We start from the raw sequence: 17,557 nt of genomic DNA, 5'->3' as shown, positions 1-17,557 counted from the left end.
GTTTAAATATTACCTCTTTAGGAGAAGCTTTCATTGACTATATTATTTTAAATAGGGTACCAGGAAATCTCTATCTCATCTCCCAATTGAAACTCTTATCTATTCCTTTCTGGAGACAGAGTCTTACTCTGTTGCCCAGGGTGTAGTGGAGTGGCATGATCTCAGCTCACTACAAACTCCGCCTCCTGATTATCCTGCCTCAGCTTCCCAAGTAGCTGGGATTACAGGCACGCACCACCACATACAGCTAATTTTTTTTGTATTTTCAGTAGAGACAAGGTTTCGCCTTGTTGGCTAGGCTGGTCTTGAACTCCTGACCTCAAGTGATTGCCCACCTTGGCCTCCCAAAGTGCTGGGATTACAAGCATGAGCCACTGTGCCTTTCTTGTCTTGTGTATAGACTACTAGAATATAAAGTCCAAGAGAACAAAGACCTTATCTAATTTTTTCATTTTCTCCTCCAGTGCTCAGAATGGTGTATAGCCCATAATAAATGTTCAACAGATGCATGGAGAATGAATGACTTGATCCCCACGTGGCCATCAGTCAGCACCAAAGGCATGTCCTGGCAGTGACCCAGAACTAAGAACAAATGCATAACTCAATGCATTCCCAAAGGAAAAGGAAGAAGAAATCCCAAGTGTAATGTTACGTTTCCCTTGCCAATGCCCCTGCTTGATGTGGGCCATGGAATTCATCACATCCTTGAGCCCCCTGTAATGGAATTACAAGCCAGGATTCCAATCCACCCTGCAGACCACTCAAGACAGTTTTCCTGGCTGCCACTCAAGAAGCTATAAATCTACTGGCTTGTCTAAACCCATCAACCATTCTGTGCTTCTTATAAAAGAGACTTCCCCCTATATCGTAATTTCCATGAAGGAAGATCCTTCATTTCACTTTCTACAAAACACCCAGTGCCTGGACAGACTGCTGCAGAAGCGTCCAATGAGTATTTGTTGAATGAATGACTACTGTTTTTGAAGCGAACTTTTTTACCATTCAAAACTACACATTTGTTTAAATCATCCACTAGATGGCAGTGCCATTCCACATCACCGCCTGTAGTTTCTACTTCCAGGGATCTAGGGATGGGCTGGAATTTAAAAGTATTCCATGCAGAACCTTGCAATCAGGGAGCAACTCTGGATAATCAAAGTGGAAGTTTTCATCAAAGGTGTACCAGGTGCTCAATAATGTTCCTAAAAGCTGAATTTTTAATAAATGTGAAGAAAATGATCACTACATAGCTGAACACCTTCAGTAAAACACCTGACCTCTGCAAGAAACCCAGTTCCTTCACAAAGTGTAATTCCAGAAAGTTGAAATGGATGATCACTAAGGTCCTTCCCTCTCTCCAATTCTATGTTATGACACTGGCACTAAATAACAATGGTCAGCAGGCAAGAGAGCCTCAACATTCCTCCCCAGACAGAGACGCAGAAAAGCAAACTGGGTGAAGGGAAAGGGCCACACAGCCAGTGCTGGGGTTGACTCGCTGCCACTAAGCTATTTATCCTGAGTCTCAGTTTCCTCATGTGTAAAACCGAGTGATAACCATATCTACACCTCTTAGGGTGAGGATTCCAGAAGATTCCATGTAAAGTGCTTAACACCATACCCAGGCCATAAATATGCATTCAACAAATGTTTCCCTATATTGTAGTTGCTACTGATGCGGTTAGTGGCAGGAGTAATACCATCACTGTTCTTTTTGTTTGTTTTTGATTTTTGGCTTTTTGTTTTTTTTGAGACAGAGTCTCACTCTGTCGCCAGGCTGGAGTGAAGTGGCGCAATCTCGGCTCACTGCAACCTCCGCCTCCCGGGTTCAAGTAATTCTCCTGCCTCAGCCTCCTGAGTAGCTGGGACTACAGGCACCCGCCACCATGCCCAGCTAATTTTTGTATTTTTAGTACAGACAGGGTTTCACCATGTTGGCCAGAATGGTCTCGATCTCTTTACCTCTTTACTGTTAGATTTTTATACAGTTTAATTTAGTTCAGGTACAACTAAAAAGCAATGCCTCAGAACTTACCTGAACAGATCAGAACCTGCAAGATCCGCAACCTAATCCTTACACTCAAAGTACTTAGAAAGTATGACTAGGTCAAAGGCAAGAACATAAAGGACTACAATAAAAGAACATAATGGAAAACATCCACTGAAATATAGAACTGTCAAAGTCAGGAATAGTGGCATCCAATTTGAGAACAGAAAATGGAGCGAACAGGCCAATCATAAGGATATTTACACATTTTATGTTAAATATAAAATACTTTATATTCGAGCAGCAGTTATATTTGCCTTCTCATGCATAACGTAAGTAGGACGTGAGTATTTAACAAATAAAGGAAATAAAGCTTAGAGAGTCTAAGTAATTTGCCCCAGGTCACAGAGTAAATATATGGCAGAGAAGGTTTTGAGACAAGGTATACTCTTTGCCAGCCCAGTGGTCTAGTCCCTACACTGTGGTAATTCAGAGGGCACTTACGGTCCTAAAAGAAAATGCTGGACTCATTCCAGACCAAGTCTGCAATGTTTGACCACGGAGAGAATGGATCTGGTGGAGAAGCACCTTTGTTCTAGAGAGTGCCATGCCTACAGTGCAAGTGTGCTGTGGGCCTCCCAGATTCAGTAGGTGCTAGAATAACCACACACCTGCTCAACTCTGAATACTCTGAATATCTGCACTAATGATGCATAGTCATCAAATCCATAATTTATGCCTACTTGGAAACTGGAGAGCTGGGCAAACCTGGTCACTGTGAAGCACAGCCAAAAAGCCTTTCTTTAAATATAAATTAGTTTCCAAATCCTAAATGCCAAGTGATTCCAGAAGAATAACTAAACAGTGAGGGTATCAAGACGGATTCTAAATGGAATCCTATATTTACCATGGACTATCTACGTCTTTGGGATAGGGCCCATATCCTCATGTCAAGTTGGGATAGCCTTTATATCCCATGAAAACAAGTTGTGGTTTTTTTTTTTTTTTTTGGTTTTTCAATACCATTTGACAAGATTTGCCTGAGTAGCTATGCCATTTCAAGAAGCACTTCCTCTGCTTTTGCTTCTTTTTCCCTACTCAGGCACAAGATCTTCAAGGATAAATTAGCATTTTCTACTTTGTAAAGCACACACCCAATAGTCAATGCTATTTGTTGGCTGGCCAAGAACTGATCTACAAAGTCCATTATAAACATTTGTTGCTGCTACAGTTGTCATTGTTGTTAAGTAACGGTCCTCATCACTACTCTAAAAACTGGATTAAATACTCACTTCAAAGCAAAGAGTTCCCAGAACACCACATTCCCATCCCAAGATGTGTAACCAGTCGTGGTTGTGAGGGGATTGAACTCCACCATCTCCTGAGTTACTTCAACCTTTCAACCTCTGACTCTACTGTCCTCATAAAACTGTCACCTAGCAGAAGTACTGGCATGGTATCTGCTCAAAAAGAATTAAAACTTAAAAACAAGAGCCAGCCTGGAAGCCACAGTAGCCTCTTTTGGCAAAAATATCATGAGAGAGGTCAAGCAAACTGTTGAGTTAAATGACATTTTTAAAGCCAAATTTGAGGTTCTACCAGGAAACTCCCTGTCTCCAAGAAGCATAAACTCCCTTAAACATGCCGATCTTCATGAACTAAATAAAAATGGTCACAGTTCCATGGCTGCGAGGGTTCCATCATTTTTCTTTCCAAGTGAATTACTTTTTAAAAGATACCACGCAAACCCGGAAAAATCAAGCGCAAATTTAAGAATGTATTTTCTTGAAACAACATTACCAAAGCAGAAAACATACACAGGATAATAAAACACTTTTTAAAAAAAAAAAAAGAAAAAGAAAAAGAAAAAAGAAAGTAGACTAATGTCAAGTGCTGGTTGAAATAACAAAAAAAATTAATATTAAGGAAGGATAACCAAAGTGTTTGAGATGCTAACATTTCAAATCACTGATAAAAGGCAGGAAGTCAAAAGGTAAAGTAACAGAGTGCAGAATTAAGGCCAAGGGTCAGAGAAACAGGAAAAGAAATGTCAGTATGAAATGAAGACATCTAGCAATCAGGGCAGCCCAACAAGGAGGTGGTCATCTCGGCCAGCAGCGTGTTCCACCTTGACAGGCTGGAAAACTACAAACAGTGGAGCAGGATGGGAGGACACAAAGGCGATCCAGGCGTCAGGCATTGGATGAGGAGGGACCAGGAGCAATCCCCTGGCGTCCCAGGTCCCTTCTAACCCTAAGATTTTCTAGCAAAGAGCAACCAGCACATATCCACAGCATCATGTACAAATTGAACACTTTATTCAGGATACTAAATAAAGCCTCTTACCTCCTGAAGCTGAGATTCTTTCTTTTTGGAAGACAAATTCAAGTGTTTTTCTAAGATGCCACAATACTTTTCTGTCTCTTTGTCATACTTCTTTTTGGCTTCCTGGAAAAAAAAGAGAAAAGAAAAAGAAAAAGAGTAACACGTTGCAGGAATAAAAGCAGCCTCTATCTCTCAAGATCACACATGATGACTCAGCTCCTACTTTTCAGGTAATGCCCATTAAATCCTGCAGCCACCCATCAACAGCCCCCTGGGTTTGAGTGTCTAGCAGAGAGGCACCAACCAGTACAAGACCAGAAAAGAGGTAAATATGAATATTTAATGTGGGCAAAGCCAAGATTCCCCTTCTAAGAACTTTGTGAAACAGAAATTTCTACTTTCTAACTCACAAGGATATTCAAGGCTAGAAGGCGGCCAGGGGTTGGGGGTTGGGGGGCAGCAGCAGTGGGGGTACCTATGAAGCTAACACCAAGGAAGGAAGATCTCCTTACAGCCTGAATGAGACAAGTCTAGACTAAGGCTAGACCCAGCCTTAATACTATTGAAAAAACACTTCTTGGTACGTAAGCCTAAATATCTCTTGACACTTAATAACACATGCAGGTCTTTAAGCAGAGGAATAATTCAAAATGACAATATTATCTTCACACAAATTTGTTTACTATGGCACCATTTATGCCAGCAAAACAAAAATAAAAGCAACAGCAGCAACATCACCGCCAAGGATAACGTCTGGCATAAAGTATGGAACATCCAATAAGCATAACTAGTCACTGGAAAACTTGAGAAAAGTAAAAGAGCATTATATAAACTTGCTGCATCCTACATATAGTGTGTCTACCACCTATGGACAAAGATGAGGTGGGAATTTACTTATAGGAAAATACCTGAGTTATGGTAATGGGGTAACAGTTATTTTTTCTTCTCTTTAAGAAATTATTGGCCGCATTACTGCCTTCAAAATGAAAAATAATTACCATAATATACATATTAATCCCTGCTCCCCACCACTGAATCACTGGGTCACTATGGTTCTATTTCAATCTCCCATTTGACAGATAAGAAAACTTGGACCCAAAAAGGTGAACTTGTAAAAAGTCATGGAGAGTGACAGAGCTGGGATTGGAGCCCAGGACAATGTGCCTCCAAAGCCCGTGTTCTCCACCACAGTTGAGACAGATTGTCACAGGCAGTCTGCCTTCCTTCCACATTCCAATGGGGAGAGCAGACAAGGAGGCTGGAAGAAGGTTGGCACTGGGCTGATAAGCAGGATCAAATTCACTAATTGGGTACATTATTCCTGCTTTTGACTCCTGTGGAGCCCAAATCCATAGGGATGTTTTTCTGCAACTTCAAAGCCTAGAAGAGAAAAAACATTTTCTGGCCAAATAAGGAAGCTCAGACATATCTTTTTATTCCTTTAACAAATTTATAATCAGCAACCACTCTGTGTAAGGCTCTACTTCATGAACTAGAAATATAAGACAAAAATGGTCCCAACCCTCATAGTAGAAATGTTCTAGTAGGAGAAGCATGATTAACCAGTAAACAAATAATCAGCATAATTATAGACTGCTGCAAGCACTACAAAGAAAATAAACAGGGCGGGGTCACAGAGATTCTTTAGATAGGGCACCCAGGAAAGGCATCATTTGTGGGAGGGAGATGTGAGCTGAGACCTACATGTTAAATACAGAAGGAACAGAGTAGAGCCTTCTAGAGCAGAACTGTCAAGTGCAAATGTCCTGGGGCAGAACATTCTGAGCCAAGAAGCCATCACCCAGAGCCCTGACAAGCTCCGCCATGTCAGAATACCACTCATCTGGCACATGCTCACAGAGTGGGCAGAATAACCATATATCCATTTTAGCTGACATATACCCATTTCCATGAATCTGAGTTTTGCTTAAAAGACTGCTCACGTACAAGAACAATTAAACACTTAGCAGCAAATGAAGAAAAAGCCTGAGGACACATTACTCCTTCAAATTTGAGGAGGGTACAGGCAAGAGACTTGATTTAAGCAATTCTTTTCCATTAGTGAAACCAGCAACTTTGAACTGGGGCTCCAACTCCAAATGCTGCTCACATGTATCTACTCCCACCAGCCTTATCAGCAACGCCAAAAGGACAGTCCAGCTGGCCAGAGGTGAGAAAAGGCCAGGGAACATGAGTCACTGGCATTCTGGGACATTCTGGCAACTTGTGCCTCCACGTTCCATGTTTAAGAAGACACCCAAAGTTAGAGAAAAAAATAAGGAGAAAGGGAAGCCATTTCTGTTCTGAGAAAACAGCAATAAGACCTCTGCGACAAAAAGGTACTACAGCTTAGATAATGTTCTTAAGATGGGAGAGCATGTCCATTACTCAGGACACGAGATGGTTTTCACTTTCCACAGAGTATACTGTGGGGTAGTTAAGTCAAGGATTGAGTTAGAATCCTAAAATTTATTCTCAACTCAATATGGACTGGCTAGAAAACAAATCACCATCCCTCTCCAGGACTCAATATCCTTAACTATAAATCGAGGATGATTAGATAATTGCTCAGGTTTCTTCTTTCAGTTCAAAGACCGTATAACAAAATAAAAATAAGAACACTCCATCCTCAAAGGATTTCTAGGGTTAAATGAAATAAACCACATATAGTGCTTGGCAGGGTGCCTGCCACATGGAAAGTGCTCAATAAATGTCAGCAACGGTGGTGACAGTGGTGAGCTCATCACCTAAACCTGCCTCCTTCTTATCAAGAACACACCTGCTTTCCATGTCCCGTGTGCCATGAAGGTAACCCTCCCAAGAACCTACTACAATTGGAAATTATACATTTATTTATATCTTTTTGTCTAATGTCTTTCACCCCAGCTACATCATAAGCATGGCAACCACACCTGCCTTGTTCTCCACAAAATATCAGGGCACAGAACAGTGCTGGCACAGAGCAGGCTCTCACATATTTTTTGAACGAATGAACTGTATGTGAATGACTACATGACAAATATTGTTCTCATGTTCAGGTAGCTATATGTTAGACACCATTGTAAGCATTTGATAAGAGTTCGCTCACTTCTTCTTCATAACTCTACAAGACAAGTTTTATTATTACCCCCATTTTAGAGATCAGGAAACAGGCATGAAGAGGTTCAGTAACCTCCCTAAGTCTACGTGCCAATGGCAGAAGTGAGATTTGGATTCAGACAGTCTAGCTGTAGACTCACTCTCTACGCTACTCTCTTATGTCTATCATGTACTTATTCCAGAGTCCAGCATTCCAAATGTACCTCTGATACAGGAAAAAGTAATTTCCTCAAACTCAGAAACAGAAACTTAGGGCCATGGTTATGTCAAGCACCAGGGGTTGTGCCCTACTCCAGAGCAGCACATTAGCATAAGAATGCCCAAGAATCTTCCTCCCTGGCAGCCTTCACACGGTGCACTCTGCAACAGGCTATTATGGCAACCGAAGCAGCACCAGAGAGTGGAGGAGGAGGAAAAAGTAGTTTTAGCATGGCACAGGCAGAGTTCAGAACCTCCACTCGGCCAATACCAAAACCACCTGAAGAGCACTTGCTGGCTCTGAGATGTTCTTGAGACTGCTCCTGGGGTCACCTAGAAGTAGATCTGTTGTTTGCTGGTATGTTTTCTCTTAAATTTACATAATGTTATGATATAAATGTATGTGTGTGTGGAATGATGGAAAGGAGGCTATGCCGGGGGAAAAAATGACAAATGGGGAGGGATGAGAAATCACCCAAATGTTATCACAATTCTTCTTTAATGATCATCCAAAAGTTATTTAATAATTAATCATTATTATGGTTTAAAGAATGGGAGAATAGAGTATGCATGAGGGGAAACATGCTTTGGTAAGTGACTATTTAAATTCTTTTATCCTAATATGTCACCATCTATACCCCCTCCCCGGGGGACAGTACCTCCTCCTGTCATTAAAATCACTGGTATTAAGTCCAGAGGGAGCTCAGTCAGACTCTTGCCTCACCTCCTTGGTAACCATGGTAACCCCCAAGCCAGTGAGAAAAGAGGCCAGAGTGAGAGGCATCTGTGCTCAGAAGGAGAAGTAACTACTGAAAAGATGACTCGCTTGAAGCTGGGACACGGAGCTTGCAGTGAGCTGAGATAGCACCACTGCACTCCAGCCTGGGCGACAGAGCAAGACTCCGTCCCAAAAAAAAAAAAAGAAAAGAAAAAAAAAAGGAAAAGAAAGAAAAGATGACTCAACAGACAGGTCTGCTCTGCCTCGGTCTCAAAGCTCTGCATAACCCCTGGAAGCCACTGCCAAGCATGTTCAAGAGTGGGGAGTCTCCAGCCTGGGCGACAGAACGAGACTCCGTCTCAAAAAAAAAAAAAAAAAAAAGAGTGAGGAGGCACAGGCCCCAAGGCCACCAAGAGGAGGCCTGCTGGCAGGACCCGCACTGCCAGGAACTGAGGGAGCGTTCGCTCGCAGCTTATTATCTGCCATCACTGGACTGGCTCACAGTCTGTATGAATTCTTAGTGGAATAAGACTTCGTGCAAATTGTACATTCCTTAATCTCTGATACAACACCAGTGAGCTCCCACTTCCTCATAAATGTGTAAACTAAAATAAGTAGAAAACTACTACTATAAAACTGAAAGACAATCTTTGCCACGGTCCCTCCTTCAAACCGTGATCAACCATCCCTCTGAAAGATCCTGACTAAACATCATCTTTTGCAAGCCCTTATCACATCTATTTCCAGAAAGCAGATGCACTTAGGGGTGTGTGTGTTGTAGGGGTAAGGAAGACCTCATTTTGCAACTAAGTAAAATCCAAAGTAAGAGGGTGGTGTTGCCCAAAAGTCCCTGCAGGTGGCATAAGAGACTGCAGCTGAATTGACTCACAGTTCTAGAAAAACAAGAAGGAAATGTTGGAAATCTTTTTGCTTTCATTGATTCCAGTGAAAACATCTTCCCTGCAGGTGGCCTGTAACACTCTACCGAAGGTCAAACCGGCTAGAGTTTCTTTTTTTTTTTGACACAGAGTCTTGCCCTGTTGCCCAGGTTGGAGTCAGTGGCAAGATCTCGGCTCACTGCAACCTCCCCCTTCTAGGTTCAAGCGATTCTCCTGCCTCAGCCTCCTGAGTAGCTGGGAACTACAGGCACCCACCACCATGATTTTTGTATTTTTAGTAGAGACATGGTTTCACCATATTGGTGAGGCTGGTCTCGAACTCCTGACCTCATGATCCGCCTGCCTCAGCCTCCCAAAGCGCTGGGATTACAGGCGTGAGCCACTGTGCCTGGTCCTTCTTGTGATTTATTACAGGGCAAAGGAGCCCTGGAGAATCCACCTTTTAAAAAGGAACAGGATTCCCTTTGCAGTGTCTTAAGAACACACTAGAATTAGTCAAGCTTAGGTTACAGTCCCTCCAGGTCAGTGATAACAAACGGTGATCTCCGGGATGAAGCAGGCCTGCAGATGTCATTTGTTGACCTGCACAATGTGTAATACATATTTTAAAATTATTTGCCAACAAGAAATTTCACATAAAACTGGCTTTTCAGTTTATCTTGAAACATTTAAAGAATCAGCAACAAAGGGCCCATTTCCAGACCCAACAAAAATCAGCTACACCCAAGTACCAGCTGCCTCCCTTTAAAGAAAGTCCCTGTACCCACAGGGCACAAATTTGTAACCCCTGCTTAGGCTGCAAGTCCTGGACCTCCACAAAATACAATTCCACAAAAACAAATGTATTCTCCAATAAAGGCAATTGTCTAAGCACACAGCTATCTATTATAATAACACAAACGAGGTGTGGTTTATACCTTTGGATGATTTATGAACAAGCACAAAACAATTAGATAACAAAATACCAGAATGGCTGCTCCGGCGTTGACAGCTCAGATGGTCATACTTCAGTCACCCATAAAGAACTGATGAGTTGGGCTTTATAGAGTTCTCTGCCTAAGATTTTCTGAATAAGGTGGGCTTCGATTTTCTGAAGACATTCTTAGATTTTTTAAAGAAGGTGCTATGTTTTCCAGACCTCTCACCCTAAAATCCAGACCAAAGCTTGCAAAATTCTCACCTTGGCAGCCCCGATCTGTTCCTTTCGAAACTTCTCCAAGGGAGTGATGAGCACCTCGCTGGCATTCTCAATCTGGTGAAGAAAAACAGAGTAGCGGAAAGAAGACACAAAAGCAGTATCAGTAAAGAATTACAGCAGCTCCAGCACGAGATGCCTCCCCATGTCTTAAGATAAAACTTGGGTAGGCACTGTTGTACGTGTCAACTGTTTACAACCCTTGAACTAACAGCATGTCAAATCAAAACTCATTATTTCAAAACATGATAATCTTCCTCCCATGCATGATTAATATTGATTCTTTAAAAGTAAAAATGAGGAACTCAAACTGTAAGCAACCATCTGAAGGGGCAGAGACGAATTGGTGAAAGAGTGGGGTCTAAGTTACAAGCTTCAGGTGACATTTTCTTGTAAATATTCACTTACCCAAGTTATAAGTAAAACCTTTCAAGCCTGATTTTGTGTTGCTCTACCAAGATAGGACTGGACTAGAGCCAGGACACCTGTGGCTCCTGACTACTGGCTGCCTCTCAACTTCATCTCACAGGGCTCACCCCTCAGGTCCTGCATTCCAACCCACCAGCACTCCAATGCACCTCAAATGCACCAAACTTGTCCCACTTCAAGGCCATAGCATTTGGCTATTCCTTCAGACACTGTGTTCCCAAACCCTTACAGGGACAGCTCCTTCATGTAATTAAGGTTTCAGCTTAAAGGTCACCTCTTTAGGGAGGCCTTCCCTGATTACCAACATAACTCAACTTCCCTCCCCTACCAAGTGTGTTCTGGTTCACCACTGCACACTACACATTTTATACACACACACACACACACACACGCATCAGTATCTTGTAAAGGTTCACTTTGCCACCACTATCCCCAAAACAAAGAAGAGTGCTGAGACAAAGGAGCACTCAAACATTTCTGAATGACTAAATGAATGAATGGATTATTTCTTGATTGGCTGCCAACTGTGTGACCAGGGGCAAAACATTTAACCTCTCTGGGCTCTGATTTCACCATCTTCAAAACGAGTGGGCTGAACTGTCCAGCTCTAAGATTCTATGGTCTTTTCTAAGGCAGTACAATATTTTACAGTTTTTCCTTTTAAGTCATTCATTTATCACTCTTTGCTCAACTAATTATTCCAGGAATCTCGCTGCAACAAAGCATTATTTTTCCTAAACCACACGCATGTCCACTGCAATGAAACTAACAGGGTAAATGCCAGAAGTCACAGATGGACACAGTAAAGAACTAACTGAACAATGTAAGGGACAGAAAAAGTCAAGTCTCCAAATGTATTCCCATTTGCCTTTTTCTCAATTTGGAGATCTCTTATTTCAGAAGAGTGAAATTTAAGCCTAGAGTGTTTTGGTGTTAATTTGTTTGATTTTGTTATTTTTATTGTTATTTGATGTTACTTAATCAGTTCACTTAAGACTTCTCCACAAACCATCTGCAAGTCTCTGAAGCTCACAAATGTGGGCCAAGCCCCTAAGTCAATGATTCTCAGCCTTAACTACACAGGAGAATCACCTGGAAAGCTTTTAAAATTCCTATGTTTAGGCTACACTCCAACTAACTCAGAATCCCTGGACTTATTTAGTCCAAGACATCAGTATTTTTCAAACTCCCCAAGTTAAATCCAGTGGACATCCATGATTGAGAATGCAGTCCTAAGTAGCCGCTTATAATATGAAAGTGCTCATCTGCTCACCTGGGAATCAGGACACCCAAGTCCTTCCCCCAGCCATACTACTACTTGCTGTCAGCCTTAATAAGACCTGTTTTCTCATCTGTCAAATGAGCAATTGCAGATGGTGAGGTCCCACTTAGTCTTAGATTCTATGACTGTGTAACATCCACTTGGTTCCAACACTGCCTGATGTTGGGGACATGGAAGCCCATTCTCCGCCCTTGAGGAACTCATATTTACTATAGGGCACAGACAGGTACAATGTTTATCAGGACACAATGTGGTAAACACAGGATCAGAAGCATGAACTGGATGTTAGGAAAATACCAAGGGTAGCCACACAACCCAGGAAGTCAGGAAAGGCTTCCCAGAGAAGGTGCAGCTTTGCTTGCTGAGTTTAACTGAACTGATGAAGTTGTCACAGGGCAAGGAGGTAGAGAAGGAGCTTGCAATGGCCAGATACTCAGATGCAGACAGTAGAAACTCAATTCAATGACATTAATAATAAAATTGCAGAGGCAAGCTGAAAAGTATAATCCAGTCATTGTTCCCTTACCACAGGCCATAGCAATCTGCAGGGTATTCATAGTGATTTGCTTACCACACCCCCACCCCCAAATACTAACTCAGCCAAGAATCAGACTCAAAGGAATCATTTCCCTTTCTCAGGCACCAGCACATGCACAAACACACAAGCTTTCCCTTGCTTCCACCTACCACCAACCTCCACTGCTGCCGCCACCACCCTTCTGATTCTGGTTCAGCCACCAGCAGTGAGCAATCAAGAGAAACTGCTCTTTCTGTAGGGCAGAAGGTAAGAGGCTTCTATTCTGTTTGGAGTTTTAAAGGAATTTTCTTTTTTTTTTTTTTTTGACAGAGGGTCTTGCTCTGTTGCCCAGGCTGGAGTGCAATGGTGCAATCCCAGATCACTGCAGCCTTGACCTCCCTGGCACAAGCGATCCTCCTACCTCCTCCCAAGTAGCTGGGACTACAAGCATATGCCACAATGCCAGGCTACTTAAAAAAAATTTTTTGTTGAAATGGGGTCTATGTTGCCTCCAGACTGGTCTTGAACTCCTAGGCTCAAGCAATTATCTTACCTCGGCATCCCAAGGTGCTGGGATTACAGGCATGAGCCATGGATTACAGGCCATTACCTGGCCCCCACATTTTTTAATATAATGCAGTCTTGGGTTTGAACCTAGACTGTACCACTTATTAACTGTGTGATCCGTGACAAGTTACTTAACCTCTGTAAACCTCAATATCTTCATCTAAAAAATGGCGATAATACAGATGCCACTTCCCAGAGTCATCACGAGGGTTAAAATAGAAAATGCATGTAAAGTACTTGGCTACATAATGTCTTGGTGAATAGTGTTCAAATTACCAACTGTTAGCATGGGAAGAGAAGAAAATGTTGATTGATGCAAGATTTCCTAGGACTTTGGAGCACTGCTGCCTGAAGACATGCCCTCCTAGTGGAAAATCAGTGGACAGGCAGCAGGGGACTTCAAGTCAGCAGGTGACTTCATTCCTCATATCTTAGGGATATGGAGGAAAATGCAAAGGAACTTCCTGTAGATGTGGAATCTCTTATCTGCTAATGCTGAACTATATCAGAATAAATTACAGGCTGGGCACGGTGGCTTATGCCTGTAATCCCAGCACTTTGAGAGGCAAGGCAGGAGGATCACTTAAGGTTTGGAGTTCGAGATCAGCCTGGGTAACACAGCAAGACCTTATCTCTACAAAAAATCAAAAATAAATTAGCTAGGCACAGTAGTGCAGACCTATAGTCGTAGCGACTCAGGAGACTGAAGCAGGAGGATCGCTTGAGCCCAGGAGTTCGAAGCTGCAGTGAGCTATGATGGCACCACTGCACTCCAGCCTGGGTGACAGAGTGAGGCCCTCTCTGTCTCCCAGAACAATAAATTCTAGTACAAAAGATATCTCTTAAGAACCTGGAGATCAGCATTTGACTCTTAAATGTGGACAATGCCTCTCTTGAAGAGCTTTTTAAGTTACCTTCATTACAAAGTACCTGTTTACTGGGTCCCTCCTACCTGGCAGGCACTGTGTTGGGTACTTAAAAATGAAAAGCAAAGGCCGGGCACGGTGGCTCATGCCTGTAATCCCAGGACTTTGGGAGGCCGAGGCAGGTGGATCACGAGGTCAGGAGATCGAGACCATCCTGGCTAACATGGTGAAACCCCTTCTCTACTGAAAATGCAAAAAATTAGCTGGATGTGGTGGCGCACGCCTGTAGTCCCAGTTACTCGGGAGGCTGAGGTAGGAGAATTGCTTGAACCCAGGAGGTGGAGGTTTCAGTGAGTCCAGATCACACCACTGCACTACAGCCTGGGCGACAGAGCAAGACTCTGTCTCAAAAAAAAAAAAAAAAAAAAATGAATAGGGAAGTGATCCCTGCGCTCAAAGGACTCTTGATCAGGTTCAGTAAGATGGGGGGAGGGGCAGAGTGGGGCACCTTCTTTCCCATTCTGCTGGTAGAGAATCTGAGGCCCAAAAAAGTGAAATAATTCAAAAGATCCACCCTTAAGTCATACACCTTATGAAAAGACCTTAAAATGAATCTTCAGAAGAACGTCATTTAACTATGTTGTTCTAAAGTTATCCACCAGAGTAATCCTTTAATATTTACAAAAGGCTTCAAACTCTTCAAAGATGAGGCTTGCTAAAGAGCTCAAAATACTCAAATGGCAGAGTCTGGATTTGAATCTAGTTCTTCTGATAACCAATCCCTCGCTCCCTCAACATGAACATACTATCTGGGACCAGGAGTAGCCCAGCCCTACTCACCATCCGTATCCGTTCATCTTCAAGATTCCTGAGGACAGTGGCAAACTCCTGCAAAGACCTTGCTGGAAAAGAGAAAGGGGCCATGAGGCGGAAGGAGTGCCACGGGTCTTGGGGAGCCTTTCCACCTCTGGCTATTATGTTATGGATTTTAATTCCTTGGCACACACAGATGCCTAAAGTCAATTGCTTCCCAAGGCTCCCTTCATCTTTTTAATCATTAACCATTAAGGAAGACCCAGAAATGCAGGTTAATTCCACCTGGCACTCTAGCTAGGGAATGATTTCTTCAAGGAAAAGATCTGCCTGTTCCTGAGAGTACCCAGGACTGGTGAGATGCTGGCAGGCTTCCAGGCCCCAGGCTGGAAGGGGCAGAGTTCCGCTTAGGAGTTGAAGGATTTCCTGTCCAGATTCGACCTCCTCAACCTTTGTCATGGCGTTGCGTCAGAACCCAGCCTTTTCTTTGGCACCAGAGCTAAACAAACAGTGCTGCTGGCATTGGAAGCCACATCTCTGGCTTCTCTTTGGGTTCCTCCTCTCTGAGTCCTCAAGCCACTCATTAATAGAATGCAGCTTGAGGCAAGGTGCTCACACATGAACAGTCATCCTTGCCAAAACTATTCACAAAAGCAACAAGCATTATGTGCAGTGGCCCTGAGGATACTCGAGATCCTTGAGCCATGTTGGGAAAAGCATCCATACATTCACAAGTCACAAGGATGCGTTTTCACCACCCTCAGCTGTCTCCCAATTGCCTGTGCCAGCTCCAGATGCTGATGTTCTGCATGGCAACAGGAACTCAATAAGCATTTTAAGGATTAATTCATCCAATAAAACTTTCTCAATTCTTGCCCATTTAATGGAGTCAACCAAGGTGCCCATAGAAGAACAGTGTGCAATGACATGGCCCTGGCAAAGAAAGGTGTCTTGACATTGCAAATCCTCCATGCTCACAGCTGCCTATAGATCAAGGCAGGTGATGGTGAAGAGTAAAGCAACACACTGTGGTGATAAACAGTAACCCACCTCAGCCTCTTTTTAAGGAAACAGGAGAGGCAGGGACCTCCCTGTAGACAGCACAGGAGAACCCAACATGGAGCTCCTCTCCCTATCTGAAGGCAGTGGCAGATGCATAGCTCAGGCAACTGCTGCCAGGTCAGAAGAGAGGGCCAGTAGATCAAATTCTCAAACTTTTTGAAGAAGCTGGAAAACTGGAATTTTAGATTATGAATTGAATTTATATGGTCACTCAATTTTAAAAAATGAAAGCCAAAGAAAACTGGGCTGTGTTCTGATCCCAGCCTATCATTTTGCAACCTCTGATCTAATTTTCCCCTCATCTACCTGTGTTCTACATATGCTCTAAGCTTAGTATCGTGGTTGGAGGGAAAGAATGTCACCAGCCAGAAAATCACTAAAGGGAGGTGGAAAGGAGAGTCCCACCACAAAACTTCAAGCTTTCTCTCCTGCATGCTAGAGGGTGAGGCAATCCCAAAACTCAAGAAGACCAGAGTGGCCCCAAGCCCCGATCCTCACATATCTCTGGCCCTCCACTTCCACTAAGGACTTCTTTCTTTACTAACCTTACAGGCTTCCTATCCCAGGAAAAAGGCTCTGCTGGGACACTGAAGGCTATGACAAACAATGAACATTTTTATCTTCTGCACAGTTATGACTTACCTATACACATCTCATCATCTGTTTCTGCATCTCCTATGCACTGAAATTTAAATTCATTTAAGGAATCTGCAAACTTCCGCTTCGCTGAAGACAAATCTAGCAAGAAAAAGACAGGAAAAATCAGGAATTACTAAAATTAAACTGGCTTTCTGATTTGCTGCCTGTATTGGTCCTTCTAGGAATATCTTAGGAGGCGAATTTGTTCGTGAGTCCATTTCAAAGCATAAAAGAATATACATTCAAAATAGCCAACACTTGGTTAGAACATGAAGCACTGATTTGTTCTAGAAGTTAATATTTTTGTTATATTGGCTTTAACAATTCAAGTTCTATCTCTGCTTCCTAAAGGCAACTTGTCATCTCCATCTGATATGTGGGAATCCACTTGCCAAAGGAAGTTGGGGAGAAAGCTTGGATCAGAGCCAATCTTAGTGTCCACAGCCTGCAGGTCTGCTCTGCTACTGACCCTCCCTCCACACAGTCAGTGCTGCTTTCCCCACACGTATGACTCAACAATAATTTCCCCTAGGTCCTACTCACAACACAAGCTTTCACTAGGGAGGGAGCCTGGAGAAGGCTGGAAGGAGGGGCTGGGAACTGCCCTACCCATAGTACCTGGCCTTCCTCTTCTGACTCAAGCACAGGCGAGACCCAGGTTCTCACAACCCTCTCCACTCTTCTCATGAGCAGAGTACACTGCTGGCCTGACAAAGCTCACCTGAATTTTCCTGGCTGGCCACATCCAACACCACCAAGAAAACAAAGCCCCCGCAATGTTTTGTATTAAGGTAAAAACACATTCCACACACAGTATCCATAAGAAAAACTCTCAAGGGCCCTTATCATTAAAAAATCATCATCATAAAACCCTAGAAGAAAATCTAGGTAGTACCATTCAGGACATAGGCATGGGCAAGGACTTCATGTCTAAAACACCAAAAGCAACGGCAGCAAAAGC

General features: G+C 43.0%; 1 protein-coding gene across 3 annotated transcripts in view; it reads right to left on the bottom strand.

Moving 5' to 3' along the window:
- The window catches only part of ARHGAP26 (Rho GTPase activating protein 26), a 474,474-nt gene that overhangs the window by 347,095 nt on the left and 109,822 nt on the right, over positions 1-17,557 (bottom strand). For all 3 annotated transcript variants that reach the window (XM_011939748.1, XM_011939749.1, XM_011939750.1), the window contains exons 2-5: positions 16,600-16,695; positions 14,923-14,984; positions 10,407-10,478; positions 4,334-4,435 (exon numbers count right to left, since the gene is read on the bottom strand). In XM_011939748.1, coding sequence (XP_011795138.1) covers positions 4,334-4,435; positions 10,407-10,478; positions 14,923-14,984; positions 16,600-16,695 — 332 coding nt within the window. The remainder of the gene's footprint in view (positions 1-4,333; positions 4,436-10,406; positions 10,479-14,922; positions 14,985-16,599; positions 16,696-17,557) is intronic.

Source organism: Colobus angolensis, unplaced genomic scaffold (assembly GCF_000951035.1).
Source record: "Colobus angolensis palliatus isolate OR3802 unplaced genomic scaffold, Cang.pa_1.0 Scaffold183, whole genome shotgun sequence".
Classification (NCBI taxonomy): domain Eukaryota; kingdom Metazoa; phylum Chordata; class Mammalia; order Primates; family Cercopithecidae; genus Colobus; species Colobus angolensis.
Note: the sequence above shows the minus strand (reverse complement) of the source record. Positions and strands in the feature narration are given on the sequence as shown.